Consider the following 21,125-nt stretch of genomic DNA (forward strand, 5'->3'; position numbering starts at 1 on the left):
TGCATGCATGCAGCGGAGGATCCTGAAGAGAACTGTTGCTGGTGTTTTTGAATCTGTGGTCTGTACTGTTTGTCCTGTTCGGGTCCAAACTCTGCTGGTTTAAAGGTGGTCTGGAGTCCGTGTGGGATGAGTTGGTTTCGGAGGCAGGCACTGAGGAAGCAAATGTGGCTATGGTAGCGAGTTTGTTTCAGAACATGGTTGAAGAAATTCAGGGCAGAGGAAATGACCTGGGAGTTGCAGTGGGAGAGGGACTCCCTGAGATTCTTGCAGAGAGAGGAGGAAAACATCTTCAAGGCAGGCACCCTTGCAAGAGGATTCGCAGTAGGGTTAAAATCAACAAGGTAAAAACAATGACTGCAGATACTGGATCAGTGGGGCTGGAAGAGCACAGCAGTTCAGGCAGCATCCAGCAACGAAATCGACGTTTCGGGCAAAAGCCCTTCATCAGGAATAAAGGCAGAGAGACTGAAACGTGGAGAGATAAGCTAGAGGAGGGTGGGGGTGGGGAGAGAGTAGCATAGAGTACAATGGGTGAGTGTGGGAGGAGATGAAGGTGATAGGTCAGGGAGGAGAGGGTGGAGTGGATAGGTGGAAAAGGAGCTAGGCAGGTCGGACAAGTCCGGACAAGTCATGGTGACAGTGGTGAGCTGGAAGTTTGAAACTAGGATGAGGTGGGGGAAGGGGAAATGAGGAAACTGTTGAAGTCCACATTGATGCCCTGGGGTTGAAGTGTTCCGAGGCGGAAGATGAGGCGTTCTTCCTCCAGGCGTCTGGTGGTGAGGGAGCGGCGGTGAAGGAGTCCCAGGACCTCCATGTCCTTGGCAGAGTGGGAGGCGGAGTTGAAATGTTGGGCCACTGGGCAGTCCAGGCTGCCCCACTGAACTTATCTCTACCTACCTCGACACTGTCCTATCCCCCGTAATCCAGGAACTCCCCACATACGTTCGAGACACCACCCATGCCCTCCACCTCCTCTAAGACTTCCGTTTCCCCGGCCCCCAACGCCTCATCTTCACCATGGATATCCAATCCCTCTACACCTCCATCCGCCATGACCAGGGCCTCCAAGCCCTCCGTTTTTTCCTCTCCAGACGTCCCCAACAGTACCCTTCCACCGACACTCTCATTTGTTTGGCCGAACTGGTCCTCACCCTTAACAATTTCTCCTTTGAATCCTCCCACTTCCTCCAGACCAAAGGGGTAGCCATGGGCACACGTATGGGCCCCAGCTATGCCTGTCTCTTTGTTGGCTACGTAGAACAGTTGATTTTACGTAATTACACCGGCACCACTCCCCACCTCTTCCTCCGCTACATTGATGACTGTATTGGCGCCACCTCGTGCTCTCACGAGGAGGTTGAGCAATTCACCAACTTCACCAATACATTCCACCCTGACCTTAAATTTACGCGGACCAAATCTGACACCTCCCTCCCCTTCCTGGACCTCTCCTCTCCATCTCCATTAATGATGACCGACTTGACACTGACATTTTTTACAAACCCACCGATTCTCACAGCTACCTGGATTACACCTCTTCCCACCCTATCTCTTGCAAAAATGCCATCCCGTATTCCCAATTCCTCCGCCTCCACCGTATCTGCTCCCAGGAGGACCAGTTCCACCATAAAACACACTAGATGGCCTCCTTATTTAGAGACCGCAATTTCCCTTCCCACGTGGTTAAAGATGCCCTCCAACACATCTCGTCCACATCCCGCACCTCCGCCCTCAGACCCCACCCCTCCAACTGTAACAAGGGCAGATCGCCCCTGGTGCTCACCTTCCATCCTACAAACCTTTGCATAAACCAAATCATCCGCCGACATTTCCGCCACCTCCAAAAAGACCCCACCACCAGGGATATATTTCCCTTCCCGCCTTCCGCAAAGGCCATTCCCTCCATGACTACCTGGTCAGGTCCATGCCCCCACTACGACCCACCGTCCCATCCTGGCACTTTCCCCTGCCACCGCAGGAACTGTAAAACCTGCGCCCACACCTCCTCCTCCCTCACCTCTATCCAAGGCCCTAAAGGAGCCTTCCACATTCATCAAAGTTTTACCTGCACATCCACTAATATCATTTATTGTATCCGTTGCTCCCGATACGGTCTCCTCTACATTGGGGAGACTGGACGCCACCTAGCAGAGCACTTTAGGGAACATCTCCGAGACACCCGCACCAATCAACCCCACCACCCCGTGTCCCAATATTTCAACTCCCCCTCCCACTCTGCCGAGGACATGGAGGTCCTGGGCCTCCTTCACCGCCGCTCCCTCACCACCAGACTCCTGGAGGAAGAACGCCTCATCTTCCGCCTCGGAACACTTCAACCCCAGGGCATCAATGTGGACTTCAACAGTTTCCTCATTTCCCCTTCCCGCACCTCATCCTAGTTTCAAACTTCCAGCTCAGCACTGTCACCATGACTTGTCCAGACTTGTCCGACCTGCCTAGCTCCTTTTCCACCTATCCACTCCACCCTTTCCTCCCTGACCAATCACCTTCATCTCCTCCCCCACTCACCCATTGTACTCTATGCTACTCTCCCCCCACCCCACCCTCCTCTAGCTTAGCTCTCCACGCTTCAGTCTCTCTGCCTTTATTCCTGATGAAGGGCTTTTGCCCGAAACATCGATTTCGTTGCTCGTTGGATGCTGCCTGAACTGCTGTGCTCTTCCAACCCCACTGATCCAGAATCTGGTTTCCAGCATCTGCAGTAATTTTTTGTACCCTTTGCATTGATGTAGTCAATTGTTCCTCTTTGGTGCTCCATGTGGTAGAGGTGAGGTGGATGCTTTCACTTTGTACTCAGAAGATGCCAAATTGTTTAGAGTTCTGCAAGTTCCAGCGAGGGATGTTCAGCCTTAATGCAATTACTTCTTGTTAACAAACATTCAAATTGAAAAATGGTTCCAATGGTGTGCTCACTCTCCTTTGTGTTAATCACATGTCACATGCTGGTGAAAACCAATTGAAATATCAGAACATTTTGAAGATAATTCCTTGCGGCCTCGCCGTGCTCTAATGTTCTGTTCCTGAAATTCCACGTGGTTCGAAAAACTATACATTTTTTATAATCAGGTGCAGCACAGCACCACAGAACAATTGGAATTTAACCTTCATTAATTCACCAATTAAATTTTGACTTAAATACACCACTTGCGGATTTATAAATTGATCAGTGAGGAGTTGAACCAAATTAGAACCATTTTACATCTCTCTCATTTTACATTCTACCCCGAATCCCCCTCACCTACTCCACAAGAAGACTTTCTCTCTCTCTCTCTGTCTGATTTAAAGCCCAGATTTACAATCTGACTTTTTTTTTTCTCTCCTTTAGCTTCTATGATGGACGCCAGCCCATTCTATCCATTATGGACCCTGACCTAATTAAAACCATCTTCATCAAAGAATTTTACACTTTGTTCACCAATAGACGGGTAAGTATTGAACTGCATGGATTAGAATAAACTCTTGTTCTCTACCTGATTTGTTTAAATCTGCCTTGGCTAGAATGTAACTTAGTTTCCAGATTTTGTCCATCTGGTGTTCTGATTTCATGCCATGCAGGGTAAAGGTCAGGCTTACCAAGCACAACTGCATTTGTCACGGATTGGGGTATGGGATGAGAAAATAAGATTATCAGGAATAGGCCATTTTTCTCCTTAAGCCTGCCTTACCATTCAGTAAGGTCATGACTGATCAGATTGTTTCCAATCGTGGAGATGAGGCCCAATGCTGAAATCTTGCCAAAATTTTGCGTCCGGAAAGGGGCAAGTGGGATCTGATTGCTGTTCTTTCCTTACACCCTTTCTGTTTTCTCTATACCGTCTTCCCCATCCAACCTAAATACCCATGGCTGCTTTAGCAGAACTCTGCTGATAGATTAACATGTATAGAACCTAATATGTAAACTAACGTAACATTGAAGTGTGACTTGCCAATGTTTTTCTGTAGGACTTTGTTCTGAATGGACCACTGGCTGAGTCTATCCTGATTGTTCAAGATGACCACTGGAAGAGAATCCGAAGTGTGCTTTCGCCAACTTTCACCAGTGGGAGACTGAAAGAGGTAATGAACCCCCAACCCATTCTCCCGTTATTGAAGGTTTTGTCTTTTGCCTGTAATTGTGGTGTGTAAGATTATGTATTTGGGTCCTTTTGTATCAGATGCAAAATTGTACGATAACTGATCTGATATGATGAGTGTAGCTGATACACAAAGGAATTATAATTTGAGACGATAAAATACAGAGTAACATGAGGACATCCTGAACTCTGCTGCACATATCTTCACTCCTAGCAAATGTCATTCCCCTAAAGACGCCTGCTCACTGACCTCCTTTGACTCCTTGTCAAATGTCTTCATTTTAACATTCTCATCCTGTTTTCCATGTTACTCCACGGCCTCGCTTCTCCTTATCTCTGTAATCTTCTCCGGCTCCACAATCCTACATGAATTCTCTGCTCCTCCTATTCTGTATCAAATTTATAAATGCTTCACCATTGATTTCAGTTGTGTGGGGCCCAAGCTTTGGAATACCTTCCTATCTCACATTTGGATACACAACTGGCTCAAAGGTAGAAGACACAGGGTGGCGGTGGAAGGTTGTTTTTTAGACTGGAGGCCTGTGACCAGTGGAGTGCCACATAGATCGGTGCTGGGTCCTCTACTTTTTGTCATTTACATAAATGATTTGGATGCGAGCATAAGAGGTACAATTAGTAAGTTTGCAGATGATACCAAAATTGGAGGTGTAGTGGACAGTGAAGAGGGTTACCTCAGATTGTAACAGGATCTCGACCAGATGGGCCAATGGGCTGAGAAGTGGTAGATGGAGTTTAATTCAGATAAATGCGAGGTGCTGCATTTTGGGAAAGCAAATCTTAGCAGGACTTATACACTTAATGGTAGGGTCCTTTGAAGTGTTGCTGAACAAAGAGACCTTGGAGTGCAGGTTCATAGCTCCTTGAAAGTGGTGTCACGGATAGATAGGATAGTGAAGTTGGCGTTTGGTATGCTTTCCTTTATTGGTCAGAGTATTGAGTACAGGAGTTGGGAGGTCATGTTGTGGCTATACAGGACATTGGTTAGGCCACTGTTGGAATATTGCGTGCAATTCTGGTTTCCTTCCTGTCGGAAAGGTGTTGTGAAACTTGAAAGGGTTCAGAAAAGATTTACAAGAATATTGCCAGGGTTGTAGGATTTGAGCTGTAGGGAGAGGTTGAACAGGCTGGGGCTGTTTTCCCTGGAGCGTTGGAGGCTGAGGTGTGACTTTATAGAGGTGTACAAAATTTTAAGGGGCATGGATAGGGTAAATAGGTAAAGTCTTTTCCCTGGGGTCGGGGAGTCCAGAACGAGAGGGCATAGGTTTAGGGTGAGAGGGGAAAGATATAAAAGAGACCTAAGGAGCAACTTTTTCATGCAGAGGGTGGTATGTGTATGGAATGAGCTTCCAGAGGAAATGGTGGAGGCTGGTTCATTTGCAACATTTAAGAGGCGTTTGGATGGGTATATGAATTGGAAGGGTTTGGAGGGATATGGGCCGGGTGTTGGCAGGTGGGTCTAGATTGGGTTGGGATATTTGGTTAGCATGGATGGGTTGGACCGAAGGGTCTGTTTCTGTGCTGTACATCTCTATGACTCCTTAAAATATTACTTGGACCATCTATCTCCTTCACATTATCAATTTCCCCTCTAAAACTTCCAGTTTCAACCTGCATACTGCATTATTCACCTGACAGCTGTCATAATCATGTTTGTTTTGATCTGCATCTCTATATCTCTTTCAAGAAGTTCTAGATATCTTCTGCTCTACTTTTTCCCCATCGTGAGTATATTCCTATCCCTCCTTTCAAAAGAAGCCCATTGCTCATTACAGTTTGTCTGCTGGTCTACAAGTCTAATCCATATCAATTGCATTTACAAAGTTAAGTGCACTTTCACAATTAATTATTCATACTTTGGCCTGTTCTTTTACTTTTTATCCATAATAATATGAGCCTTTTGTAACAATCACCATTTCCTAAATGTTCTCTTCCAGTTCTCCTTGTTCCAGTTAATCCACCTAATTCCCAAGAAGTAGGTGTTTCCTTTCATTTGGATTGGAAACATCATTGCTGTAGACCATTCTCCTGAACACTCTCTAGGAGCTTATACCCATCTTTGTCCTTTTGCACTGCTGTTATCTCAGCCTATATTTGTATAATTAATATCCCCCTTAATAACTATTGTATCATTTCTAATGTTCTGTATAATTAGTAATGAAATCAATACCACCATGCCTCATCCCTTCTTCTCTATCTTTTTTTCAGAGCACCTTTAAATTCAGAAATATTTAATAGCCAATCCCACAAAACGACCTCTTTGAGCTAAGTCTCAATTATTGCTACAATAGCAATTCCAGGTGCCTTGCTGAGTCCTATATTAGCTCCCAATATTTCTTGCACCTTGGTGGTGCTCCAGATTTCCGCACCCTGTCAAGCTACTTTCAAGTCTTCTCAATACCACTAGCAAATCACATTGCACAGAAATTGGTCCCAGCTCTGTTTGGGTGCAGCACAATCTGTACAGGTTTCATCTGACCTGGAACTGATCCCAATGTCCCAAAAATGTAAAGCCCTTTCTACTGCATCATCTCTGCAGCCACATGTACATTTATATGTGCGTGCGTGTGCTTGCGCGTGTGTGTGTGTGTCTGTGTGTGTGTGTAATCCAGAGGTCACTATTTCTAAGGCCTTGCTTGCAAACATCCTTCAGAGCTCCATAAACAGTGACAGCAGCACAATTGTACTTGCCAGTAACAACGTGGGCCTTAACTGCTGGATGTTCACCCAAATGGCCATTCAGTCACATCCTTGGCCCTGGCACTTGGGAGACAGCAGAATCATCATGGATTCAGAACTGCAGGAGTATAAACAGCTGTCTATTCCATCTAACCTCCTGTTACAATTGGCTTTCCTGTTATCTTTGTCTCACTCTGTACAGCTCAACCAGCTCTGGCTCCATAGATTTGCCTTCACTCCAAATGAAACATCATAGTTCTGAAGAAGGGTCACTTGGCCTGAAACATTGACTGTGCTTTCTCTCCACAAATGCTGCCAGCGACTTACTGAGTTTCTCCAAAAAATGTGTTTTTGTTTCAGATTTCCAGCATCTGTAGTTCTGTGGGTTTTTTTTGTTCAGTGTATCATTTATCAGTATGGAGAATTAGATACAGATTGGGGGAATGCATTCTTCTTGACTGCCTGGTGGTCACCCATCCTGTCTCTCTCTTTCATACACTCAAGATGTGGGATGACCACATCTGCCATTGTGCTGTTTTGACCTCCCAAGTGTGTTCAGCAGCACTGCTCCAAATCCCCAAAGCTTGAGCTGTTGCAGCTGATGACACTTCCTGCACATACAACCAACATGCGATCAACAAGACCAGGTAATGGATGTGGAATTTGATGAGATGGGTTATGTATGGCTGAGTTTTGAAGAGTTTTGTGGGTGGCACATTGGTTAGCACTGCTGCCTCACAGCGCCAGAGATCTGGGTTCAATTCCTGCCTCAGGCAATTGTCTGTGTGGAGTTTGCACATTCTCCCTGTGTCTGCGTGGATTTCCTCCGGGTGCTCTGGTTTCCTCCCACAGTCCAAAAACGTGCAGGTTAGGTGAATTGGCCGTGCTAAATTGCCCATAATGTTAGGTGAAGGGGTAAATGTAGGAGAATGGGTCTGGGTGGGTTGCTCTTCAGAGGGTCGGTGTGGACTTATTGGGCCGAAGGGCCTGTTTCCACACTGTAAGTAATCTAATCTAAAAAGTAATCTAACCTGTGTCTGTGTGTGCAGGTAAAGTGCTAGTAGTATTTCATAGTTGGTGGGGTTTAGGGACTAGGAAGGTTGAGGAAGTGGATAGTTTCTTCTGGGAAATGAAATATATTATCTGTCACTGTGTCACTAGTGGGCGGCATGGTGGCACAATGTGGGCGGCACGGTGGCACAGTAGTGGACGGCACGGTGGCACATGTGGGCGGCACGGTGGCACAGTGGTTAGCACTGCTGTCTCACAGCGCCTGAGACCCGGGTTCAATTCCCGACTCAGGCGACTGACTGTGTGGAGTTTGCATGTTCTCCCCGTGTCTGCGTGGGTTTCCTCCGGGTGCTCCGGTTTCCTCCCACAGTCCAAAGATGTGCGGGTCAGGTGAATTGGCTATGCTAAATTGCCCGTAGTGTTAAGTAAGGGGTAAATGTAGGGGTATGGGTGGGTTTCGCTTCGGCGGGTCGGTGTGGACTTGTTGGGCCGAAGGGCCTGTTTCCACACTGTAAGTCTAATCTAATCCTGAAGGGATGTCGAGTGTGTAAGATGCTCCATTACGAGATGAAATCTGCTAATCTCCAGGAACATATGACTATATTTGGGTCCCACCCAGCTTTGTATGTATCCCATACATTGTTTGTCCTTTTTTATTCCTTCCCAGATGTGTCCAATCATCAGTCACTATGCAGAAAATCTTGTAAAGCATGCAAAAAAGAAAGCAAAGCTGAATGAATCTGCTGACATGAAAGAGTGAGTTACCTGTCTATAAGATTACACATTTCTGTTTCTGTACCATAAATCATTCCCAAACACGATAAATGATTTTCATTTTGATCCAAGGACTTTCTGATTTGCACTGCTCTCTAAGTGGAATTCATGTGATGTTTGCTAACTTTAAATAACTTGCTGGTCATCCTGTGTTAACCAGTTATACCTTTATATAAGCTGGTTGTGATGGTACATCTTAACGTCTCACTACAGCTCAAACATGTAGCTTCCATATTGAAAAGACATATACACTTTGAGGTTTCTCAATCCTTCCATTTCTCCCTTAGGGTAACATTGGCAATGATGGTGGATGAACTGCTTTTGAGATTTTCTTAATGTCACTTTGAACCTTGATGTAGACATAAGATAGAGGAGCTGCCATAAGACTTTATTTTACCCCCCATCCCCATCAATGCACAGTGGCAGCACTGTACACTGTTTAGAAAATACATTGCAACAACTCACTAAGGATCCCTTGATAGCCCATTCCAAGAAGCCACAATCTCTATAACCTAGAAGGACAAAGGCCATGGATATGTTGGCAACTACCACCTGCAAGTCTGAAACACATCTCTGACTGGATCAAAATCATGGAACTTCCTACCCTGGTGTTATAGTCGAGATGCCTCACTTTCTCTTAATCAAAGGTAATTCAGTTGAACTCACCCAGCGACACCTGCATCCCTAAAAAGAACGACAAAAAAACTTCTGTCTAAGCAGAAAGGCTCTCATATATTTCACAGCTTTTACTCTGTAAATTTGATTGGAATTCAAATAGTATCCACATACAAGACATGAAGTCATTGGGTAATGTACAAATAATCTAACCATGTTGTCTTTTTGTCCAACTCAATAAATTGGTGCCGTCCTCCAATGGGAACAGTTTTTCTCTACTCTGTTCAGACTGTCATTTTGAATCCCTCCATCAAATCTTCTCAGAACAGTCCCAGATTCTTCTATCTATTTATGTAGCTGGAGATTCTCAGGCCTGAAGCAATTTTTGCGATTTCTCCCCTCAACTGTTCCATTTTCCCCGGTCTTATACCTCCAAAGAATCTGATTGTGTCACTGGCTTTTAATATTGTCAATATACTCAATTCAACCTGGACTGGAGTTTGATACTTTTCGGGGTATAACTTAAACTGACTGGCCAAATTTGAATTTGTTTTGTCTCCAGGCAGTGATCTAATTGAGGTGTTACATTGTTGCCTTATTGAGAACCCTTGGTTCTGTGCCAAGTAGTTCTGCTGCTTTTAACTGTCAAAGTACACCCACATCTTCATAACATCACAAATCAGTGTAGCACTAAGTCTGTGTGCACCATCGATAAGATTACTGACATCTTCCTTCTGTCAACCCTGGGCAAAGAAAAACTCCGGGAAGTCAGTTAAACATGATTTTACTTCAACAAATTGATGTTAGCTTTCCTTAATTAATCCACCTTAGTCCAAGACGCTATCTTTTCTCTCCACTGGGATGCATAATCATCCTTGATACTCAATTTTTACCATGCCATGGCCTCTATGCACAAATCCTTCTTTTAATCCTTACTTGCCCTCATTTCTCCTAACTCCTCAGTTATTATTTAAATACTTCATAGACATTTGGATTCCTTTTTTTTGGAAGCCACTTATTTCTCATCCTCACTGTATTTTTTAAAAATTCTGCTCTGAAGCTTCTATGTATAGCCTAATTTCTTAATTTTATGTCGCAGTCATTTTAATATCCTCTTATCTGTTTATCTTATTCTGTGTATTTCTTCATCCCAGAAGTTCTGGCTTTGTTTGTTATCCCTTTCCACTGGAAATGTACCTGATTTAAACGATTTCCTCTGTTTTCGGGCAGCACATTGTTCAGTTCTAGTTTGCCAACATTGGCCAAATTTGTCTCACTCCATTGAAGTTGGCGTTTTCCTCGTTAATTATTCCTTCTCCTGAATTTCTTCATGTCCTCTTCTATAGCCAGTCTTAACCAGATCACTGTCCCCTGCAGTTCACTGATGGTGATCACTGTTCACCTGAAGACACTTGGCCCCATTTATTCCCATAAACCAGATTCAGCAATGTCTCCTTGGACTAGAAATGTGCTGCTGTTGAATCTTTTCCTATAAACATTCTAGCAACTCTTTCCCCGCTTTTTACAATGCTCCTATCCCCAGTCTATACGCCTCCCTTTTGACACTTGTCTCTAGATATTACTGTTGTTTTCCCTACATGATACTGTAAGGTTCCACTATTAGCATTTGCAATTTGTGAATTCACTCATCTGCACCTTATTGCCTACTGTGACATCACTGTCTGCTTATCCATAATTTCTGGCAGCCAAAACTATGATGGAAAAATGATCATTAAAATAAAACCATCAGTTAGGCATTCCATATAATATTATAGTAAAGCAATAAAATGCTTCAAATGGCTAACAAGGCCATGATCACTAATTGACGTTATTCACATTCTCTAGATTTTGAGGAACAGCACAGCCAATGTTAGAGCTGTTCTCAGTGCTGTGAATGCACAGCTGATCATTGGCTCTGTGGGGTACCTACCTTGACTGCTTACATTTGTATTCACTATTTCAGTGGAAACAAAACGATTGCAGACCTGCTGTAGTTGATTGGTTTTAAAAATCACTGAATGCCATGTTGCAGCTTTATTATACTGCACTATGTTTTCCTGAGCCAGATCATTTAATGGGGTCTAAATTTTCATTCTGTTATGGATTTCAAATACCCACACTATCACAAAACAGGAGTACTTCCCTTAAGCCTGCTCTATCATTCAGTGTGATCATGCCTAATCATCTACTCAGTACCCTGTTTATTTTTTCTCCTCATACTTTTGATCCCTGTAGACCTAAGAACCATACCTAATGCTTTCTTAAACATTCAATGATTTGGCTCAACTGCTTTTGGTGGTCAAGAATTCAATAGTTCACCACTCTCTGGGTGAAGAGATTTCTCCTTATCTCAGGCCCAGATGGACAATTCCATATCTGTTAAAGTTCTGGACTCTCCAGTTATCAGGAACATTCTTCCTGCATTTCCCTTATCTAGACCTGTTAAAATTTTATAAATGAAGTAGATACATTTAAGGAAACATTAAATCACCATGAGAGGGAGAACCGCATAGACTGATTTACTGAGTGTTAGATCACAGTTTGGAAGCACTCATGGTTGGCACATACATGCAATGGTTTAATCTTGTCTTTACTGTCAAGTGGTGAAAGTTTTTTTTTCTTTCAGCTGATAAGCAGTTGTAACAAATAAATCTTTCTTTTCTTCCAGTATCTTTGGTACATACAGTATGGATGTGGTGACGAGCACTGCATTCAGTGTGGATGTCGACTCGATCAACAATCCCAATGACCTGTTAATTAGCAACATCAAGAAACTGGTCGAGTTCAACTTCTTCAACCCGGTTCTTATTCTTGCTTGTAAGTGATTCATAATATTTCTTTTTGTTTTAGTTGAGTTAGGGGAAGGTTTTCTTCTGATTTGAGGAGATATGCTGCTGGTTGCACTGTTCACTCCAGCTGCCCTGGTTCCATAGCTGCAATGCCTACAGTTTGCACTTCTAGTAGCTTTCATAGATTCCCTACAGTGTGGAAAAGGGCCCTTTGGCCCATCAAGTCCACACTGACACTCAGAGTAATCCACCCAGACCCGTTCCCCTTCTCCTCTACATTTACCCTAAACTAATGCACCTAACCTACACATCCCTAAACACAATGGCAATGGATAATTCACCTAACCCACACAGCTTTGGAATGTGGGAGGAAATCAGAGCTCCGAAGAGGAAACCCACACAGACGTGGAGCAAATATGCAAACTCCATATAGACAATCACCTGAGGCAGGAATTGAACCTTGGTCTCTGGTGCTGTGAGGCAGCAATGCTAACCACTCAGCCACCATGCCATTGTGTCAAAAAATCCAGGACTTAACAGACTTCATTAGGGACCCTAAAACATTTAATAATTATAATGTCTTCCATATCCAAAGAGGAGTTTTCTCATTTCAAGACTTGTCAGCTATTCAGTTCCAACTGTAATCACCCAACAAAGGGAAAATCTAAACCACTTCCCCATGACATTTGATTGCTGATTGTCTGCCATTGTCAGTATCCTGGGGATTATCACTGACCAGATACTGAACTGGTTCAGCCTTCTAAATCATATTCTCCATGAAAGGTCATCTCTCAAAGCCTGCCCAAATTCTACAAATCCTAGGTGAAGAAGGATGAAATACTTGCCTGAACGATTGCAACTTCATAGGGATACCATGATCTAAGAGCTTCAATAACACCTCCGGGTGCTCCGGTTTCCTCCCACAGTCACAAAGATGTGCGGGTCAGGTGAATTGGCCATGCTAAATTGCCCCTAGTGTTAGGTAAAGGGTATATGTAGGGGTATGGGTGGGTTGCGCTTCGGCGGGTCGGTGTGGACTTGTTGGGCCGAAGGGCCTGTTTCCACACTGTAAGTAATCTAATCAACACTCCAAGCAATGACACCTTCCACAATGAAGCAGCCTGCGTAACTGGCTCCCCATCCACCACCCTAAACATTCTTGCTGTTTTTCACTGGCACACAGTAGCAACAGTGTGTATCACCTGCAAAATTCAGGATCTTATCAAGGTTCCCTTGACAACACCTAACAAACCTGTGGCCTCTATCACTCAGAAGAACAATGGTTTGGGAGGCCACTGCTTGCAAGTTATTTTCTCAGCCACACACCAAATGTTAAAGACTACATTGTCACAACTACAGTACCGTGGGATCAAAATCCTGGAACTCTTCCCAACAGTGAGTCTGTTCCTTTTATGGCAAGGATTGCACCAGTTCAAGAATGTGGATCACCACCAGCTTCTAAGGCCAATTAGGGTGGGCAGCAAATCCATATAAACAATCACCCGAGGCAGGAATTGAACCTTGATCTCTGGTGCTGCATCAACATGTCCTATGAAAAGTGAGTTGGTGTACTGTCAGTGCTATTTGTCATCTGATATAACTTTTATCTTTTGTTCTAGTGGTTTTTCCTGCTGTTATTCCAATCCTTGCGAAGCTTAATTTTAGCTTCTTCCCCAGAGATGTGAACGCATTTTTAATGAATGTTCTAGCGAACTTGAAGGCAAAAAGACAAAAGGGAGTGCACACTGTGAGTATTAAACTAATCATTGATATGCTTCTCTCCCTGCTATAGGAAGGATGTTGTGAAACTTAAAAGGGGTTCAGGAAAGATTTACAAGGATGTTGCCAGGTTTGGATGGTTTGAGCCATAGGGAGAGGCTAAATAGGCTGGAGCTGGTTTCCTTGAGGCAGAGGAGGTTGAGAGGTGATCTTATAGAAGTTTATAAAATCATGAATGGCACGGATAGGATGAATAGACAAGGTCTTTTCCTTGGGGTGGGGGAGTCCAAAACTAGAAGGTGGGAGGGGAGAGTATTAAAAGGGACATAAGAGGCAACATTTTCAGAGTGGTCCATGTATAGAATGAGCTACCTGAGAATATTAGGTTAAATTAGATTAGATTCCCTACAGCGTGGAAACAGGCCCGTCAGTCCAACAAGTCCACACTGATCTCTGAAGAGCAACCCACCCAGACCTATTTCCCTCTGGCATAATGCTCCTAACACTATGGGCAATTTAGCATGGCCAATTCACCTGACTTGCACATCTTTGGACTGTGGGAGGAAACCAGAGCACCTGGAGGAAACCCAGGCAGACACTGGGAGAATGTGCATACTCCATACAGACGTTCACCCAAGGCTGGAATTGAACCTGGGTCCCTGCTGCTGTGAGGCTGCAGTGCTAATGACTGAGCGTCTGAAAGAGGCCCCTTTGTTCCCCTTCCTTGCTAACGGGATGAAGCTGAGTTCAGGAAAGGTAGTGCTAAGCTCTGTTGTTGTTTTTTTAAAAAGCTAAGTATTCACAAATGGTGGTTGTTTAATTCTAAGGATCGGGTGGATTTCCTGCAGCTAATGGTTGATTCGCAAGTAACAAATGTCAGCTCTGAGAAACAGAATGGTGACAGCAAGTCGATAGACAAAGGTATCGTCATGGGAAAGCTTCTCATTGCCTTCATCCTTTGTTTCTTTCTGATCCTGAAATGAATGCTCCCTATTCAGTTTCTTGTTTGCTATTGTCCTGTCCTCTAGTTTTCCCATTCCTACCTGGCTGACAATTTAGACACGTGATCTATTCCCAGCTCCATAAGTGTCAGTGAGGGGTTACATGGAGCCTTTTGGAATCATAGAGTCAAGAGCAATGTACAGCATGGAAACAGACATTTCGGTCCAACTCATTCACGGTGACCAGAGACCCCAAACAGATCCAGTCCCATTAGCCAGCATTTGGCCCATACCCCTCTAAATCCTTCCTATTCATATACCCATCCAGATGCCTTTTAAATGGTGTTAATGTACCAGCCTTCACCATTTCCTCTGGCAGTTCATTCTATACACACACCACTCTCTGTGTGAAAAAGTTGCCCTTTTGGTCCCTTTTAAATCTTTCTCCTCACCTTAAACCTGTGCCCTCTGACGTTGGACTCCCCTGCCCATGGCTGTTCATGTTTTCCACGCCCCTGACAATTTTATAAATTTCTATAAGGCCTCTGACGCATCAGGCAAAAGAGTCCCAGCCTATTTAGCCTCTCCCTAAAGCTCAAACTCTCCAAACAGGCAATATCCTCGTAAATCTTTTCTGTACAATCTTAACATCTTTCCTATAACTAAGGGACCAGAATTGAACACAGTCTTCCAAAAGTTGCCCAATCCATGTGCTCTACAGCTGCAACATGATCTCCCAACTCCCATACTCAATGTACTAACCAATAAAGGGAAGTATACCAAACACCGTATTCACTATCCTGTCTATGTGTAATTCCACTTTAAAGGAACCTGTACTCCAAGATCTCTTTATGTGGCAACACTCCCCAAGACCTTACCATTAAGTGGATATGCCTGCCCTGTGTTGCCATTTCAAATTGCAGAACTTCACATTTATCTGAATTAAACATCTTCTGCTGCTCCTCAGCCCATTGTTCCAACTGATCAATGTGCCGTTGTACTCTGAAGTAATTTTTTCACTATCTGCGACACCTCCAATTTTGGTGTCATCTGCAAACATAATAACTATACCTCCTATATTCGAAACCACATTTATGTAAATGACGAAAAGCAATGGAGCCAGCATTGATCCTCATGGCACACTGCTGGACACAGGCCTCCAGTCTAAAAAGCAACCCTCTGTCTCCTACCCTGTTGAGCCAGTTATGTATCCAATATTTTGACTACCCAAATGGGAATTTCCTGGTTCGTAGGTGTTCATTCTGCACAATTGTGAGTCTGAAAGTGGGATCAGAATCCTGTGTTGTGCAGGGAAATTGAGACACTTCTGATTTTGTCCTGAAACCCTTTGTGACTTGAACATTCAAATTCCAGTCAGTAATATCCAAGCTTGACTCTTGTCAGTGCTGTTTTTACTTACTGAGTAAAAAAGTATATTTGAACTGTCATTTTACTTCCAGTGTTCAATTACTAAATTCTATGTAGTAATCTGCATCATATACTCAGACTGCAGTATATTAATGATTTTAAGCTGTGGCTTAAATCAATGCATCATTTAATTATTTATAATCATACTTTTAATTGGTAATATATTTTAAGAATTGCTTGTATTGGAGACCCAACGTTTTTATCTTTTGGTAGTGTAAGGCAAAATTTGTGATAGATATATTCTAATTCTCTCTCTGCAGGTCTAACGGACACAGAGATTCTGGCACAGGCCATGACATTTATCTTTGCTGGATACGAGACCACCAGCAATACACTATCATATACTGCACACAACCTGGCAACACACCCAGACGTACAGAAGAAACTGCAGCAAGAGATAGATGAAGCTTTCCCAAACAAAGTGAGAACTTGCAATTCTATTTTGGTGATAATAACCTTGGGATCCCTTTTGCAGCAACTTCTGAGTTGGTAGTAATTGTTTTTTTTTAAACTTTATGCACAACAGTCTGATTATAACTAGTTACATTTTGCTGTAAGAACTCTCATGCGATTCAAAATCCTGCTGTGAGATGCTTTATATCCATTTGAAAGGGTTTTCATTCAGTGTCTCTAATTTGGAATGCTCTGTACTGCATTTTTTTTTTGTGATTTTACGTATGCTTCTTTTTTCTCTACCAAAACCTCACTTTCAAGAGTCATCCAGCATTCCCGACACCTACCAGCCTTGCCCTTCATCCTAACAGGAACATACTGTCTCTGGACTCCCCTTATCCCATTTTTGAAGGCTTCCTATTTTCCAGCTGTCTCTTTACCTGTGTACATCTGCCCCCAGTCAACTTTTTTTTTGAAAGTTCTTGCCTAGTACCATCAAAAGTGGTCATCCTCCCATTTTATAAGTTTAACTTGTGGGTCAGTCTATCTTTTTTCATCACTACATTAAAACTAATAGAATTATGATCACTAGCTCCAAAATGTTCCCAACTGACACCTCAGGTATTTGCACTGCCTTATTTCTTAAGAGGAAGTCAAGTTTTGCTCATTCTGTACTAGGTAAATCTACATACTGAATCAGAAAATGTGCTTGTACATGCAGAATAAATTCCTCTCCATCCGATCCTTGACACTATGGCAGCCCCAATCTATGAACACGCGTACACACACACAACATACACACAGATAGTTTGACATTCTATGGAATGCAATATCTGAATTCTCAATTAGATTACTTTCTGGTCTCCCCACTATTGATACGCCATCTGTACCATCACAAATAGCAGAGATTGTTTCTCTTGCCCTGTGGCGAAATATTTTAAATTTATACATTTCACTAATGACTTGTTTTGTTTTTTTTCCTTTTAAAGGCTCCTCCCACATACGAGGGAGTGATGCAGTTGGAATATATGGAAATGGTGATATCTGAAACCCTACGAATGTTCCCCCCTGCTCCCCGCATTGACAGAGTGTGCAAGAAAGATGTCCAGCTCAATGGGATAACAGTTCCAAAGGGGACTGTAGTCATTGTTCCTGCCTATGTTCTGCACCATGATCCAAAATACTGGCCAGAGCCTGAAGAGTTTAGACCTGAAAGGTATTACTGCACATATTTGCTCTACTTGGCGAGGCTGTTTCCATTGATCCTGCTGCACCTGTCTGTGTGTCATGTCAGAGTAACTTGTCTGAATCCCTGCAAGTGTTGTAAAAACTTTATTAACATGCTAATTTACAGAATACTAATTACTGCGCCCTCTCATCCAGTTCTAATCCTCTTCCTAAAATCAACACATCAGAGTAACATCATGAACATTTGTCAATCGATGAGAGGCTGGAAAAGCACTGCAGGTCAGTTAGCATCCAAGGTGCAGGAAAGTCAATATTTCAGTCTAAAAGGTTGACTTTCCTGATCCGTGAATGCTGTCTAACCTGCTGTGTTTTTCCAGCCCCACACCTCTGGCTTCCAGCATCTGCTCTCCTGTCTGCTAATCATTGACATTGTTCTGCATTGTACTATACAGAAGTAATCTGTGTTCCTCTGCATACGACCAATGATCTCTGCTTTGACAAATTGGATGAATATGAATTTTGTGTTTTTGATTTTCCTTTTTGGGATTTTTAACTAGCCCAGCGCTGACCTTTGAGCTGCATCAATTACAGTAATATTTGACTGAAGTGCTGTTTACGTTACAATACCCAATAACAATCTCTATTTCTTACTTGGCACCTTTTATACTTCTTCTGCTTTGACCAGTTGGTCTTTGTTTCAATATAAGGCGAGGTCTTGATCTATTCAGCTGATGGAACTTTAAACATAGTCGTATGGCATGACCATGTTGACATTCAGAGCAAAATACTTTTTTGGAATCCTGAAGGTTTTGATTTTTGATGGTCAAATAGCTTCTGATGCAGTTTAAAATTTGTCATTTTCATCGTAAAGCTACTAGAAAATGGAAGGCAGATTACTGGCACATGTTGTGGTCTATTATATACTTACTAGTCAAGACCCATTCGGTCTGGCTAAAGATCCATCTTGGTAACTGGCCTGATGTATCTCTCATTGTTAGATGTGGAGGTGGTGGTTGGACGAGAACAGACAAAGTTAAAAATCACACGACACCAGGTTATAGTTCAACAGGTTTATTTGGAGTGTTGCTTCTTTATCGGCTAGCTAGCGGAGCAGGATCACGGGACACATCTTTTGCTATAAATTCTGTTCCTATGATCCTGCTCCACTAGCTACTCGATGAAAGCTTGTACTTCCAAATAAACCTGTTGGACTATAACCTGGTGTTGTCATTTGTCAGAGTCATCAATGCTGGGCAAAATAATGTTGTCTTTGAATACCAACATGTGCTGTCTGCTGGCTAACAAATATAGTGATCAGATTCAACATGAGCAGTTCTTCTGTTGAGCCTCAGTAGCCAATAATATAACAGTGCTAGAACCACTCACTAAGGCCAACTAAATCAATATTGAGTAGATGTTCGCACATGTTCAAAATACTCTTTTAGCTACTGGAAGTAGTGTATTGTTCATTTGTTTTCCACAGACACAGAACTGAACTATCGCGTATGGAGAGCTAAGTGTGATAGCTTCAGGCGCTTGAGAAGCCTCTATTTTGTAATGAAACATCAATTATTAATATAAACATCTGAACAACCACCTTATTGTCATGAAGCCTAAACACTAATGACAAAGTCCCACAAGATATTTCCGAAATTCTGAAGAGGGGGACCTGGACTCGATGTGTTAATTCTGCTTTCTCTCCACAGCTGCTGTTAGACCTGCAAAGTTTTTCCAGCATTTTCTGTTTTTGTTCCACAAAACATTTGTTGGTTGAACTCAAAATGTTAGCAACTCAAAGTAAACTTTAAACTGGCCTGAGAATAGAAAGCATTTTGTACCTAGTTAGAGAAATGAAGAACGTCCCGCACAGTGGGCCCCAAGCTCAATATTGGCGACCATTATTATTTCCAACTGATGAATTATGAATCTCTCATTTGGTGCATATTACTAAACTGGCAGATGATGCCAAAGTAGGAGTGGGCATTAGAACTATAGAAGGTACAAACTTGAACAGTGCCTGGAAATGGACTACTAAAATGGCAACAAAAACTTGCAGTTGTATGTGAGGAACTGCCCACAGAAAGTAAGTGAGCTGCTCTCCACAAATATCAAATTTCTTTTTTTGCTAGTTTCTCCTTTTTTCCACTAGCAGGAGAGACTAGGACCCAGAAAGCCCAGCCTCACAGTGAATGGATACCCTTTTAGAACTGAAACGGAGAAATCTCTTCAACCAGAAGTTAATCTATGGAACTCATTGCCACAGGGAGCTGTGGAGGCCAAGTCATTAAGTGTTTTGAAGACAACGGTAATTTAAATAATTCAGTTTTGCTGGGAGCAATAAATAATTGTGACCTGTATATGGTTTAAGGGAATAGTTGAAATATCCAAAATACAAATATTTTAAGTCTATATATGAACTTTTATTAAATGATTTCACATTCCACAAATATTTCTCAGGACCTGTGAGGCTGTTCTGTAAAATAGACTTGTGTTAAAATTCCAGTGTAATATCACTCAACAAAATGCAACTTGTCCGAGATTCTTAAAGCCATACAAATAAGGTAAAAGAGTAATTTGTCAGTTCATTGATTTACTGCCTGTGGTGATTTTTCAACTTCACAAACTGTGTGAAGGAGACAATCACTGACAGAAAATGCTGGATTTCCTCAGTTAAGTGCACGTCGCAACATTCAGACTTTGAAGTAATGACTTCCAGCACTGACAGTTCCATGAAATCAGCACAAATAGTGATGATTTTTTCTTGTATAAATTTGAAATTCAAACAGGTGCCTCATTTACGATAATGATAAGAAGCTGCCAGTATCAAAGGGGTCTGTCACAGAGTGGCTAGGCCAATTGCTAGTTTGGTACTTTTTAATGTGCACTTTGGGGGTACTGTGACATATTATGCTCCAGTTTTACCATTTGGGATGTTAGGCAAGTACCAGATCAACATTGTGTTCCCTTATTGGATTAGTCTGGAGACACTTTGTGTTCTGGAATCCAAGGTATACATCCAATGGTTGTGAAACATCAACTCACTGTTGATCAATAAAGGAATGCTAGGACATAACCACCATTACCATTTCAAATTTTATATTAGACCATAAGATGTGGGAGCAGAGTTCGGTCATTCAGCCTATTGCGCCTCTCTGCTATTTTGTCATGGCTGAGAAGTTTCTCAACCCAATTCTCCTGCCTTCTCCCTCTTCCCTTTGATCCCCTTACCAATCAAGAACCTACCTACCGTTGTCTTCAAAACACTTAATGACTTGGCCTCCACAGCTCCCTGTGGCAATGAGTTCCATAGATTAACTTCTGGTTGAAGAGATTTCTCCGTTTCAGTTCTAAAAGGGTATCCATTCACTGTGAGGCTGGGCCTTCTGGGTCCTAGTCTCTCCTGCTAGTGGAAACATCTTTGTCTAGATTGCTAATATATAGTGTGGATTGTTGTGGTCTCGACACTGACCTTTGCA

At 42.8% G+C, this 21,125-nt stretch overlaps 1 protein-coding gene across 2 annotated transcripts in view; it reads left to right on the forward strand.

Moving 5' to 3' along the window:
* LOC132825492 (cytochrome P450 3A21-like) overlaps window positions 1–21,125 on the forward strand; it is a 39,635-nt gene that overhangs the window by 14,455 nt on the left and 4,055 nt on the right. For both annotated transcript variants that reach the window (XM_060840818.1, XM_060840820.1), the window contains exons 4-11: window positions 3,347–3,446; window positions 3,964–4,077; window positions 8,470–8,558; window positions 11,860–12,008; window positions 13,600–13,727; window positions 14,527–14,620; window positions 16,329–16,489; window positions 17,451–17,677. In XM_060840818.1, coding sequence (XP_060696801.1) covers window positions 3,347–3,446; window positions 3,964–4,077; window positions 8,470–8,558; window positions 11,860–12,008; window positions 13,600–13,727; window positions 14,527–14,620; window positions 16,329–16,489; window positions 17,451–17,677 — 1,062 coding nt within the window. The remainder of the gene's footprint in view (window positions 1–3,346; window positions 3,447–3,963; window positions 4,078–8,469; window positions 8,559–11,859; window positions 12,009–13,599; window positions 13,728–14,526; window positions 14,621–16,328; window positions 16,490–17,450; window positions 17,678–21,125) is intronic.

Source organism: Hemiscyllium ocellatum, chromosome 20 (assembly GCF_020745735.1).
Source record: "Hemiscyllium ocellatum isolate sHemOce1 chromosome 20, sHemOce1.pat.X.cur, whole genome shotgun sequence".
Taxonomy (NCBI): Eukaryota; Metazoa; Chordata; class Chondrichthyes; order Orectolobiformes; family Hemiscylliidae; genus Hemiscyllium; species Hemiscyllium ocellatum.